This window comes from Protopterus annectens, chromosome 7.part0 (assembly GCF_019279795.1).
Source record: "Protopterus annectens isolate FY-2018-M chromosome 7.part0, PAN1.0, whole genome shotgun sequence".
Lineage (NCBI taxonomy): Eukaryota > Metazoa > Chordata > Ceratodontiformes > Protopteridae > Protopterus > Protopterus annectens.
Window position 1 is genome coordinate 1,125,563,071 of NC_056739.1, and position 15,000 is coordinate 1,125,578,070.

General features: G+C 40.6%; 1 protein-coding gene across 1 annotated transcript in view; it reads left to right on the top strand.

Annotated features, from left to right (window-relative positions):
• The window catches only part of LOC122806900 (endoplasmic reticulum aminopeptidase 1-like), a 447,374-nt gene that overhangs the window by 162,729 nt on the left and 269,645 nt on the right, over window positions 1–15,000 (top strand). The window contains exon 10 of the mRNA XM_044077704.1: window positions 14,594–14,748. Within this exon, the coding sequence (XP_043933639.1) occupies window positions 14,594–14,748 (155 nt within the window). The remainder of the gene's footprint in view (window positions 1–14,593; window positions 14,749–15,000) is intronic.

A 15,000-nucleotide genomic window follows, 5' to 3' on the forward strand; every position in this document is an offset into this window, starting at 1 on the left:
ACCCAATTTCCCTTTTGTGCTCAAAATAACCTACCTCATTTGGTCATCGATTGTCCTTACTCATCCCAAGGTTGATAATTATACATTACCCCTAAAGAGAATAAATGAAATAATACCATAAATAATATGAGGGGACCTATGCATGGGATAAAGCAATTAAGAACTGCCTCTGTCCATTAGTACTACAGGGGGCAGTCCTGGGTTAAGTTTTCTGTTTACCCGCCACATATCCAAGTGGCACTTAAATATGGACAGAGATAAACCTTGTTTATGGGGAATCTTTTCCAGACCAGTGATATCCTCTGTGAGGTATACTTGTCCATCCAAACAGTTTTGTTTATGTTGCAGAAGAGCTTTAGATCCCTAGATTGAGTATTTCTGATGCCATTTGACTTGCTGATGTGTAGTAAATCCATCAGTATTGGGTTGGAGGATGCCTTTTATGGCAGATACAGTCACCTCTTAGCAGTCTCTAGGATACCATATAGTGACAAGGCTTTGAATCAGTCCATGTAGGACATATTGTTTAGGCCTTGTATCCTTTTAGTAAGGTATCTCTGTGGATGTTCCAGTTGTTGCATGTGTCTGGACAGATACATGCCAAAGGGGGCCTTATATTCAATGACTGGCCTAATGAGGGTTAAGTAAAGGGGTATAATACATTTGTTTATAACCCGTGGAGTATAGAAGGACTTTTTTACAACAACTGACACAAGTTTGTCATAAATTAGGTCACTGTTCACATAAGTTCCCAAACTCTTACAGGTATATTGTCAATGTGGAAGTTCCCTGGGGTAGATGACTTCCCAAAGACTACAATAACAATTTTTTTGTATTTAGTTTCAGTCCATGATTTGCACCAGTTATTTATATGGGACAAAACACCTCGCTGGATGGCTAAGTTATTTGAGGATTCAGTGACTGCTCCTAGCTGACAGTCATCTGCAAACTTAGTCAGCCAGAGCTCTTTGGTATTGGCTTTTTTTTCCAGAAAATTTAATTTCTGAAGTCCTGTTATAGACATACCTAAACCTAAAGCCTCATTTTTTTATATTTATTTTTATTTTACATTTGTTGACAGGGATAGTCTGACTAGATGCATGTCCATTTTCAGCGGCGGCCTGGGGAGAAAAGCTCCAAGGTAAACAGATCAAACATAACATATTACAAATAGAATATTTACAGTGATTACATAAGCAAACAAGATAAACAAGTTTCACAGGTTAGAGTTAATCCCGAGTGAAAGTCTGCATTAAATTACACAGTAAGCTGTTTAACAGATTTTACACATTCTAGAGGAGGGTTAACCAGGCTTGAGACAATGACATAGCCAGTTTAGTGCATGATGGCTTTTACAAGCTGACATGATTTGCAAAACTGCCATAGTAAAACAGTCAGTGTGTGATGTACAGGGCTGAAGTTATGAAGAAATGTTTGCAAAAACTTAGGAAAATGTGACATATTTACATTATCAATGCAAAAATGGAGTAGGATACTGTCATATTAGGGCAGGATATGCAAGCAGAGGGTCGCTAGTAAAAAAATAATATTAAGACATGATGTGTAATATGAAGACAACCTAAGAAATTAATGTATGGTAAAACAGGAATATGAGCAACATTTTCATATCATCATCAGGTGAACATGAGTATGTTATGCAAAGCATTAAGATAACATAATTCTGCTGGATCTACTTTATTAAATTTGACTTTCATAAACTCACTGCAGATCACTCGAGGTATTGTACACTCATAAGTGGTAGCAAGTTAAAAAAAAACGTCTTTTTTGCAGATAGAGGTCCTTTGTATTCTCCAGTAGAGGGCATTATTTCCACAATCCCAGGATGTAAATATATTGTATCTGAGGTCACACAAACTTATAAAAAGCATATTTACAAACACAACCTATGTTTTGAAGTGTCTTGCATTTGTTGATGTTTAAGTACTCAAACTTTTGATAAACTGAAAGCCTTGTCACTATATTCTGTCTCCTACAGGCTGCTATGTGGTTATCTGTGCCTGACTTACAGGGCAGTCTGACTCAGCCATGAGGTAAATGCTGCACATTCATAAATCAAACTGCATGAGGGTCACTCACTCCAGGGATCTTAACCTAACCTTTCATATGAAGAAATCATGCTGGAGAGGTAGATACATCTCTCAGATACTGCCAGTTCTCTGGAACAAACTTCCAATTTACATGAAACAGACCCCCTCCCTGACTCTCTTCAAACACAACATAGATCAATGGATGGGTGACAACAAATTCACTCCTGAGGTGGTGCCCATGTCCCTCATGGACAGAGGCAGTCAGTATTAATTACCACAGACTGTTATCTCTGTGAACTTCACTCACCTAACTACTGACAATTGTGTCAACTCAGAATAAATATGGCTAGGCTTGTAAGGTCTCTACAGCTGTTAGACTAATAACCATCTATGAACCTATGAAACTGTGACATAGATTTATATTTGCTCTGAAGGTATCTAAAGGCAGCAGATTATACATCTGTTAGAAGATAAAGGAAAAGGTAGGTCAAGACAGCTTCCAGACAACATGGTGATTAAACAATACCAAGAAAGTGTGTGTGGGGGGGGTGATACTAAGGAGACAAAAGTGGTTTGGGCTATGTGATGATGATAAAAGTAGTTTTGACATACAGGGAGATGGAGAAGTAGAACATATGCTGAAGTTGTGGCCAGAGAAATAATTAAGATTTTAAATCAATACCGAATAGAAACCTCAAATATTAAACATAATGCAATAGAAAAATTGTAAATTATTGCATAGTTCAACTAAAAACATTGACTGTGCAATGGTTGACTACTGATCTTAAATACAGACATGCGCTGATGATTGCAAAATGCAAGTAAAAACAGTCTTGCAGTAGTAATTGTAATCTCACACACACACACACACACACACACACACACACACACACACACACACACACACACACACACACACGCACACATGCACACATGCACACACGCACACACGCACACACGCACACACACACACACACACACACACACACACACACACACACACACACACACACACACACACACACACACACACACACAAAATGACAACAAATGCATTTACATGGGGGACCTTGCTCCCACACCCTCAGTGTGGAGTCTTACCCTCACTCCCCTTATTTAAATAAGCAAATTCCATGGTTCACAACCGTCATGAAAGGGCAGTAATTTCAGATAAGCAAAAGATGTTCCTGTACACAAGTTATCAAGTCAGGTACTCTAATAAATTTGAAACTTGACTTGACAGTCAACTATCTGATTTTTTGGTAAAATGCTCTTAAGCACCAAATCAAATATATGCATGTTTCTGTGATGGAATAAGTCACTAAAGCACCAAATCAAACGTACATGTTTCTACAACAGAATAAACCACCCTCAGACTTAAGCACCAAATCAAACGTACATGTTTCTATGATGGAATAAACCACTGACTGACAGACTTAAGCACCAAATCAAATGTACATGTTTCTACAACAGAATAAACCACCCTCAGACTTAAGCACCAAATCAAACGTACATGTTTCTATGATGGAATAAACCACTGACTGACAGACTTAAGCACCAAATCAAATGTACATGTTTCTGCAACAGAATAAACCACCCTCAGACTTAAGCACTAAATCAAACGTACATGTTTCTACAACAGAATAAACCACCCTCAGACTTAAGCACCAAATCAAACGTACATGTTTCTGCAACAGAATAAACCACCCTCAGACTTAAGCACCAATCAAACGTACATGTTTCTGCAACGGAATAAACCACCCTCAGACTTAAGCACCAAATCAAACGTACATGTTTCTATGACTAACAGGAACAAAGAGAAAGACGAAAGGATGGCATAATGTGTATCAGTAATGTAAATAATAAAATAGCATATTTATTTGTGAGATAGCGCTATTCTGCCCTCTACTGTAAACAACACCTGCATAAAAATATGTATCACATACTAAACTACTTGGGGTAATCATAGATCAAAACCTAAAGTAGCAAAAACTAACCCAAACCTGAAAATGCTGTGAAAGCAAAACCACGAACAGTTGACTTGTCATACTTCCTACAGCACAGTTTTGTTCTCTTCAAACCTTATTATAAATATCTCTAATTCAGACTAACATCCAAGCTAGAAAGAAACTAAAACAAAATAGCCACAACTGATTCTAGCCTTCCTAGTGAAACTCACCTCTCTATGGCATCACACAAAAACAGGATGGATCAAACTTTAAAATGCCTTCTATTTCAACCAATTAAAAATATTATGTAATACCTTGCACAAACTGCACAAATGTCTCAACAATAAATCTCATACAAAAGAAAGAGGTCATTGTCTCCCTCTACTCTTCCCTCATTAGGCCAATCATTGAGCGCAATGCCCCATTTGGCATGTACCTCACTAAACACCTGCAACAACTGAAGAGGCCGCAAAAGTACCTCACAAAGAGGAACCTAGGCCTTAAACATTTGTCCCATATGGACAGACTAAAAAACTATTCTCTGTCTCATATCACCTACTTAGAGGTGATCTTTGCTTTATTTACAAAGCCATGTCTGACCCAGCTCTGTTAGAAATGGTACATCTAAAGAAATCCCAATCCCTACGCACCACATGCTCCAGAGACCTCAACCTCATTACCACAATCAACAGAACATGCTGGAGGGACAGGTTCATAACCCAGAGACTGTTCATGCTATGGAACAAACTTCCTATACATGTCAAGCAGAGCACCTCACTGGCCCTCTTCAAGAGAAAGCTTGATGAGTGGATGGGAAATAGAAAATTCACCCTGGGGATCACTCCAGTGGCTTTACATGACAGAGGCACTGGGAACTAAGGTCGGGTGGCATGATGCCAGGGTAATCCTATGGGCTAGGCTTGTAAAGGATCTCAGGGCCATTAGCCTAGTACACACCTATGAACCAAAAAAAAATCCTCCAAGAGTGTATCAATCTGACAATCAAAATGAACACACAATTAAATAAAGTAATCATCACTGTGATTATATACCATGACTTTCCAACCTATGAAAATTCTATTCCATTACATATATGTGAGCAAAATCTAAGAGTAAAATATTTCTAAATAATTTGAAAAGAATTTCTTAATTATAAAGTGGCACTGCTCATGTAAGACACACTAGCAAACTAGTGCTGCATACAAAGGTTACAGTTACAATAATGGTTTAAGCCAACACCCTATACTAAGCCCATACCCTCATTTGACACCGCCAAGCTAACCCTCGCCCTTCTCAAAGTAAATAACAATAAAACTTTATGCATTACCTCCCTGTACATTCCTCCTGGTAACAATATCCCTATACTGGAAGATATTCTTGCCTGGTTCACTTCCAACATAAATAGTGAGACTATAATCCTAGGCGATGTCAACATAAACTGGTCTTCCATTGACTCATCTACCCCTTCTTCTCAAAGCATCAACCTATATCAATTCACGCAGCTAATCAAAACCCCTACTAGACCAAATAAAGATTACACCACAGGCAGCATCCATAACTGGCTACTAGTCTCCCACCCAAACCGAGTTTCTGATAGTGGTCCTCTCGCAGACTCCCTTAGTGATCATCTCCCTGCCTACATATGCCACCCCCCCCCATCCTCTTTCAACACAGGCACATTACCACCCGCAACATGCAAAACTTCAACCCCCTAATTTTCTCTAATACCTTAAAACAGATAGACTGGAACCCTCTAAAGTCCCTCCCTTTAGATGCCGCAGTCTCACATTTCAATAGAATTTTCACTGATATACTTAACCACTTTGCCCCCAGTAGATCCAAAAGACTCAGATCCAAAACAGCCCCCTGGCTAACTAAAGACACAAAACTGCTTATGCATCACTGAGATAAAATCTGGAAATTCTACCAAAAATGCAAAACTCCCAACTCTCTTGACGAATACAAGCAACTGCGAAATCAAGTAAAAAACAAATAGCAACTGACCGCAAATCCTACTGCCTTAAACTTCAAAATAATCATAAAACCAACCCCAGAAAATTTTGGAATAGTATTTCATCAATATTATCCCCAGGCAAAAAAGAGAACCCTTGCCCTGACCCAAACACACCAGACCTCCACCTAGCTACCTAATTTAACTCCTTTTTCATTGACTCCATATGCAAACTCACCTCTTCTTTCCCTAACAACATCCCCCCCAACTTAACTGATAACAAAAACTTAACATTCATGAACCCTAAGTCCTCCCTTTTTACTCTCAAATCCATTCCTTCCCACACTATAAAAAAGCTCTTACAAAAGTTAAAACCTTGCTCTAATGCCCCAGATGACATTCCATCCAAATTTCTCCAACTAGCTGCTGATGGCATAGCCCTTCCAGTCAGCATCCTAATCGATCGCTCCATTCAGGAGTCCTATGTACCATACCTCTGGAAAAAAGCCTTCATCATCCCCCTCCATAAAGGAGGTACAAACTGTTCAATCTCCAACTTTCGCCCTATTGCTATCCTATCCCCTATCTCTAAGATACTCGAAAAATGTATTCACCTCCAACTATTACCCTACCTATTGGACAACCAACTCCTAACTCCTACCCAACACAGGTTTATACAAGGACATAGCACCACCACTGGCCTTCTTTCATTCCTCAGAATCATTAACTCTGCTCGTGACTCTGGGAACATAGTATCTACGCTCCTCCTCGACTTATCTAAAGCTTTCGACACTGTCTCTCATGTGCTTTGACTTTCTAAACTCTCCCATCTTAATCTCTCCTCTTCATCTATCAAATGGTTCTCCAGCTATCTCTCAGCCAGGGAACAAGCTGTAAAATGGAACTACCGCACTTCCTCTTTCCTTCACACACCAACAGGTGTACCCCAAGGCTCTATTTTGGGTCCTTTACTATTTAACATTTTCATCAATGATTTTCACCAAAAGATCCCCAATACTAAACTGGTGCAATATGCAGACAACTCCACTATCATCTGCTCAGCCAAAACTCTTCCTTTACTAATAAACCTTATGCAAGAAGCCTTCTCCTCCACTGAGTCCCGGATGCTTGACATTCACCTAGCCCTAAATGCCTCCAAATCTAATAATGATCTTTACCCCTTCTAGACATAATTTCTGTGGTGGTGCAGTGGTAGTGTTGTTGCCTCACAGCAAGAGGTTCTCCCATTCGATTCTCGTCTGGAGTGCGGGGAGTGCCTTCTGTGTGGAGTCTGCATGTCCTCCCTGTGGTTGGGTGGGCGTTGGAAAGACATGCGTAAATGGGCGTGCCTTCATTGAAGGTTGAACATCGAGCTGGCACCACGGCGTTCATCAAAATCTACTGCCAATCATTAGCGGATCGGAGTTCCGCTATGGCGACCCCTAACCGAGAAAAGCCGAAAGACAACAACCCCTTCTAGACATACTGTTGCTGACAAAGCATCCTTCTCTATACTTAGCCTAAACAAAACAACTATTGAAATAGTTCCCCATACAAAACTTCTGGGCGTTCTTATCGATGACCAGTTAAAATTTGATATCCACCTACAAGCCAATATTAAAAAGACTCATCAAAAACTTGGGTATGCTTTATCGACACAGGCGCTAACTTTCTCTGTCTTCTAGACAACTCCTGTCTACCACCTACCTCCTACCCTCCCTTTTGTATGGAGCTCCGCTACTCTCTAACCTCCAATCATCCCTAAAAATCTAAACTTTCCTCATGTTATAACAAAATTTCAAAGTTGGCCACAGGATCCAAATCCTCTACTCACCATTGCAACTCCCTACATGCTCTGAATTGGTTGGAACTCCCAAGCTGCCTAAATTTCATTCAACTAACTACAGCACACAAGCTAATTTTCAAACCTTATAACTGTCCATCACTCTCCTCTTCCCTAAAACTTCACCAGTCACATAGAACACTTAGATCCACAAATCAGAACCTCTTAGAACTTTACAAGCCTTTACACACACCAGGGCAACTTCTACTATCATTCTCCCTTGCCAGATTATGGAACTCTCTTCCACCTTACATTAGAACTACCCCTAACCTACCATCCTTTAAAACCCTACTCCACTCTCACCTCTACTCCCTCTGGGAGTGCTCCTGTACCCATCCTACCTGATTCCTGATCCCTATCCCTATTCTATTCTACTCTAATATCTGCCACTGCTTCAATTCATCTCTCTAAAATTCCTTTGCCTAAATACATGTAGTGCATTATTTATTGTTTTTGCTAATATCTTATAAGTGATTGACTCAGCTCATATATTTCAAGATATGTATAATCTTGTCTTGCTGTATATTGAATGTTAAATTGTTGTTCTCATATGCTGTACTAAGACATTGTATATTGTCTTTCTGTCTGGAGCTTTTCTCCTCGGGCCTCCATTGAAAACGGGCTACCTTGGCCCAATGGACTTTCTCAGTTAACAAACTGAAATAAATAAATAAATAAATAATGTATGGTAGCCATTTTTTTCTGAGCAAGTGTCACCAACATCTCAGGCTACCCTGACTTTCCTTTCTTCCCATAAAAAAAGGCACTGAAAGATTTTTCAATGTTTGAAGAAAATGTAGTTGGGAAAAGGTGGTATCTCCCTTGCTGTTCATGCTACTTGAGAGAGGTCTTACCACATAAGTGCTTAAACCCACTGAGGCATGTGCAGAATAAGAGATTTCCATTGTCTAAGAATTGTTTTCTTTCCTTCTTTTTTATGAATTATAATGTCATAGGATAGGGTAATAGTTTCTGCTATGGGTGGGTAACTTAGTTCTGCAGGCACTTATATTCTCTCTGTCTACCTATGAAAGCATGATTTGCAACTAGCTACTGAGAGGGAAGTAAGTGATACAGAGTATGTGTTTTTTTTCTCTGAGTTTATTTTATAGGCTAAGAATTTTCTGAAATCCCCAGTTCTCATCGAATCTTGGGTAAGTCCAATTCAGGGTTACATTAGTAAATAAATAAATCATCTGTATGCAATGACAGCTGTAGTAATGCATCCCAGTGGAGATTTGCTCAAATGGACTTTCCCCAGTGCTTCTGACAGAGGTTCCATCTGCAGTTCGAAAAGTGAAGGGGGCAACAGGCATCCTTGATAGCTTTTCCTCCAATGCATGGACTGTATTAATCAAAATCCAGTCTCTCCTGATTATCAAGTATAAGAAAGGAGAAGTGAGTGGAAAAAAAGCTGCTTCTGAGTAAAGAAGTATAAATGAATGCTTTCAACCTCAAGCTGGACATACATTTTTCACAATATGATATTATGGACTTGTATAATCTTTAGACTATTGTGTCTAATTGGAAACCTACACACTTTTGCAATATTCAGTCTTTCTTTCTCTTGGAAATAATGATTTCTGTAGTGGGGCAGGAAACAGTCAGAACTGGGCTGTCATGCATAAAGGTTGGATACTTTATTGCTAACACCCTTCCTTTTGTGGATGCAGATTTCTCCTGCCACAGCAAGGGTTTGCAGTACCTTGTCCCATGATGAATGTGTACAACCACAGTGCCTTGTCCCATGATGAATGTGTACAAGCACAGTGCTTTGTTCCATGATGAATGTCTGCAAGCACAGTGTCTTGTCCCATGATGGATGCATACAAGCGCAGTGCCTTGTCTCATGATGAATATGTACAAACACAATGCCCTGTCCTATGATGAATGTGTACAAGCACAGTGCCTTGTCCCATGATGGATGTGTACAAGCACAGTGTCTTGTTCCATGATGAATGTGTACAAGCACAGTGCCTTGTCCCATGATGAATGTGTACAAGTACAGTGCCTTGTCTCATGATGAATATGTACAAACACAATACCTTGTCCTATGATGAATGTGTACAAGCACAGTGCCTTGTCCCATTATGGATGTGTACAAGCACAGTGTCTTGTTCCATGATGAATGTGTACAAGCACAGTGCCTTGTCCCATGATGAATGTGTACAAGTACAGTGTCTTGTCTCATGATGAATATGTACAAACACAATACCTTGTCCTATGATGAATGTGTACAAGCACAATGCCCTGTCCCATGATGAATGTGTACAAGCATAGTGTCTTGTCCCATGATGAATGTCTACAAGCACAATGCCCTGTCCCATGATGAATGTGTACAAGCACAGTGTCTTGTCCCATGATGAATGTGTTCAAGCACAGTGCTTTGTCCCATGATGAATGTCTACAAGCACAATGCCCTGTCCCATGATGAATGTGTACAAGCACAGTGCTCTGTCCCATGACAAATGTGTACAAGCACAGTGCCTTGTCCCATGATGAATGTGTACAAGCACAGTGCCCTGTCCCATGATGAATGTGTACAAGCACAGTACTCTGTCCCATGATGGATGTATATAAGCACAATACCTTGTCCCATGATGAATTTCTACAAGCACAATGCCCTGTCCCATGATAAATGAGTGCAAGCACAATGCCTTGTCCCATGATGAATGTGTACAAGCACAGTGCCTTGTCCCATTATAAATGTGTACAAGCACAGTGCTCTGTCCCATGAATGATGTGTACAAGCACAATGCCCTGTCCCATGATGAATGTCTACAAGCACAATGCCCTGTCCCATGATAAATGTGTACAAGCACAGTGCTCTGTCCCATGATGAATGTGCACAAGCAGAATGACCTGTCCCATGATGGATGTGTACAAGCACAGTGTCTTGTTCCATGATGAATGTCTGCAAGCACAGTGCCTTGTCCCATGATGGATGCATACAAGCGCAGTGCCTTGTCTCATGATGAATATGTACAAACACAATGCCCTGTCCTATGATGAATCTGTACAAGCACAGTGCCTTGTCCCATGATGGATGTGTACAAGCACAGTGTCTTGTTCCATGATGAATGTATACAAGCACAGTGCCTTGTCCCATGATGAATGTGTACAAGTACAGTGCCTTGTCTCATGATGAATATGTACAAACACAATACCTTGTCCTATGATGAATGTGTACAAGCACAGTGCCTTGTCCCATTATGGATGTGTACAAGCACAGTGTCTTGTTCCATGATGAATGTGTACAAGTACAGTGCCTTGTCCCATGATGAATGTGTACAAGTACAGTGTCTTGTCTCATGATGAATATGTACAAACACAATGCCTTATCCTATGATGAATGTGTACAAGCACAGTGTCTTGTCCCATGATGAATGTGTTCAAGCACAGTGCTTTGTCCCATGATGAATGTCTACAAGCACAATGCCCTGTCCCATGATGAATGTGTACAAGCACAGTGTCTTGTCCCATGATGAATGTGTTCAAGCACAGTGCTTTGTCCCATGATGAATGTCTACAAGCACAATGCCCTGTCCCATGATGAATGTGTACAAGCACAGTGTCTTGTCCCATGATGAATGTGTTCAAGCACAGTGCTTTGTCCCATGATGAATGTCTACAAGCACAATGCCCTGTCCCATGATGAATGTGTACAAGCACAGTGCTCTGTCCCATGACAAATGTGTACAAGCACAGTGCCTTGTCCCATGATGAATGTGTACAAGCACAGTGCCCTGTCCCATGATGAATGTGTACAAGCACAATACTCTGTCCCATGATGGATGTATATAAGCACAATGCCTTGTCCCATGATGAATTTCTACAAGCACAATGCCCTGTCCCATGATAAATGAGTGCAAGCACAATGCCTTGTCCCATGATGAATGTCTACAAGCACAATGCCCTGTCCCATGATAAATGTGTACAAGCACAGTGCTCTGTCCCATGATGAATGTGCACAAGCAGAATGACCTGTCCCATGATGGATGTGTACAAGCACAGTGTCTTGTTCCATGATGAATGTCTGCAAGCACAGTGCCTTGTCCCATGATGGATGCATACAAGTGCAGTGCCTTGTCTCATGATGAATATGTACAAACACAATGCCCTGTCCTACGATGAATCTGTACAAGCACAGTGCCTTGTCCCATGATGGATGTGTACAAGCACAGTGTCTTGTTCCATGATGAATGTGTACAAGCACAGTGCCTTGTCCCATGATGAATGTGTACAAGTACAGTGCCTTGTCTCATGATGAATATGTACAAACACAATACCTTGTCCTATGATGAATGTGTACAAGCACAGTGCCTTGTCCCATTATGGATGTGTACAAGCACAGTGTCTTGTTCCATGATGAATGTGTACAAGCACAGTGCCTTGTCCCATGATGAATGTGTACAAGTACAGTGTCTTGTCTCATGATGAATATGTACAAACAGAATGCCTTATCCTATGATGAATGTGTACAAGCACAGTGTCTTGTCCCATGATGAATGTGTTCAAGCACAGTGCTTTGTCCCATGATGAATGTCTACAAGCACAATGCCCTGTCCCATGATGAATGTGTACAAGCACAGTGTCTTGTCCCATGATGAATGTGTTCAAGCACAGTGCTTTGTCCCATGATGAATGTCTACAAGCACAATGCCCTGTCCCATGATGAATGTGTACAAGCACAGTGCTCTGTCCCATGACAAATGTGTACAAGCACAGTGCCTTGTCCCATGATGAATGTGTACAAGCACAGTGCCCTGTCCCATGATGAATGTGTACAAGCACAGTACTCTGTCCCATGATGGATGTATATAAGCACAATGCCTTGTCCCATGATGAATTTCTACAAGCACAATGCCCTGTCCCATGATAAATGAGTGCAAGCACAATGCCTTGTCCCATGATGAATGTGTACAAGCACAGTGCCTTGTCCCATTATAAATGTGTACAAGCACAGTGCTCTGTCCCATGAATGATGTGTACAAGCACAGTGCCCTGTCCCATGATGAATGTCTACAAGCACAATGCCCTGTCCCATGATAAATGTGTACAAGCACAGTGCTCTGTCCCATGATGAATGTGCACAAGCAGAATGACCTGTCCCATGATGGATGTGTACAAGCACAGTGTCTTGTTCCATGATGAATGTCTGCAAGCACAGTGCTCTGTCCCATGACAAATGTGTACAAGCACAGTGCCTTGTCTCATGATGAATGTGTACAAGCACAGTGTCTTGTTCCATGATGAATGTCTACAAGCACAATGCCCTGTCCCATGATGAATGTGTACAAGCACAGTGCTCTGTCCCATGACAAATGTGTACAAGCACAGTGCCTTGTCCCATGATGAATGTGTACAAGCACAGTGCCCTGTCCCATGATGAATGTGTACAAGCACAATACTCTGTCCCATGATGGATGTATATAAGCACAATGCCTTGTCCCATGATGAATTTCTACAAGCACAATGCCCTGTCCCATGATAAATGAGTGCAAGCACAATGCCTTGTCCCATGATGAATGTGTACAAGCACAGTGCCTTGTCCCATTATAAATGTGTACAAGCACAGTGCTCTGTCCCATGAATGATGTGTACAAGCACAATGCCCTGTCCCATGATGAATGTCTACAAGCACAATGCCCTGTCCCATGATAAATATGTACAAGCACAGTGCTCTGTCCCATGATGAATGTGCACAAGCAGAATGACCTGTCCCATGATGGATGTGTACAAGCAGAATGACCTGTCCCATGATGGATGTGTACAAGCACAGTGTCTTGTTCCATGATGAATGTCTGCAAGCACAGTGCCTTGTCCCATGATGGATAGGTAGAAGCACAATGTGTGTGATGGAATTAAAGTTCCTCCTTCTCTTCACACACATCTCTTTCTGCTCCAATACCTCAGATTGCCACTTGAGGAATTATGTTAGAGGAAGCTTAATCACCTCCCTCCCATCGCCAGACTTAGGATGGATGAGCTGGCTATAGCTTTTCCCTCCCATCTCTCCAGCAAAGTCATAACAGGAGTGGACTGTTAGTCAAATCCAAGTTAATTGGATGGGAAACTGGAAATTAATCCCTGGTTTGGCACCTATGTCTCTAATAGACACAGATAACTTGTAAATGATTCATCTCCCAGGCCCATGCTTACACTTATCAAGGGTATCAGAACTTGTCAGAGATTTGGGATGTGTGGCTAGGCTTAAAACGGCCCTTGTCATTAGCCTAGTAAACACCTATGAACCTACGAATTAGAATGCAATGAGGCCTCATCTCCAGTTCCTTAAAGCACAAAGATTCTCATGGGCTTACACAATCAAATGAAACAAGCAGCAGATGCTCCATCTATTACAGATTAGCGTACTCTCTGGATCACTAATGATGTAGAGTAATTATTTTTACTAGCCATTGTCTTATGTAAGTCATCAGTCCGCAGTGAATGGAAGGGATACCTTGCCACAAAAATATCTGCATGTACTAATACAGTAAAGAAACAAAATGGTGTAAACTAAAAAAACAAACAAACAAAAAAATAAATAAATAAAAGCAAGCAAGCAAGTAATTAATACATAAATAACATGTTTCTCAGTTAAGTAAGTTACACAAGTCAAAGAATTTTTCAGCTGTGTCAGTGGACTGGTTACCAGAAAAATACTGAGATGGTTTCATTTTCAGCACTGGCCAAATACCTAATTTTCTGTTTAGTAACTTGTGACATGTAATGTTGATTAGTTTACGCAATGAGAAAAAAATCTAATTTTTATTTCTTTTTTGGGGATTGTTGGGTTCAGAGTGCATCAACTGAAGGTAGGCCAGTGAATGTAAAAGCCATTATGGACACCTGGACTGTTCAAAAAGGTTACCCACTCGTCTCCATTACCCTAGATGGGAGAACTCTGAAGCTAACACAGCAAATATTCACCCAATATCAGCAGGATGATGCAGGGTAAGTGCAAAAATGAAAGACTAACTTTCAGCAGAGCAATGAAAATTAAAAAGTTATTGTTGCATTTTGTCTAGAGAGGTACATTTAGAAAGTATGAAGATGACATGATGTTACATTCCTTAGTTACAGATACATTCTTTAAGTACAAAGTGTATGCGATTTATTTTCAGAATAGTACAGCTGGAATGCACCTTAATTTCTTAGTGTTTTTGATTATTCATACGAGAATATCGTAATATGGTTTGAGCATTT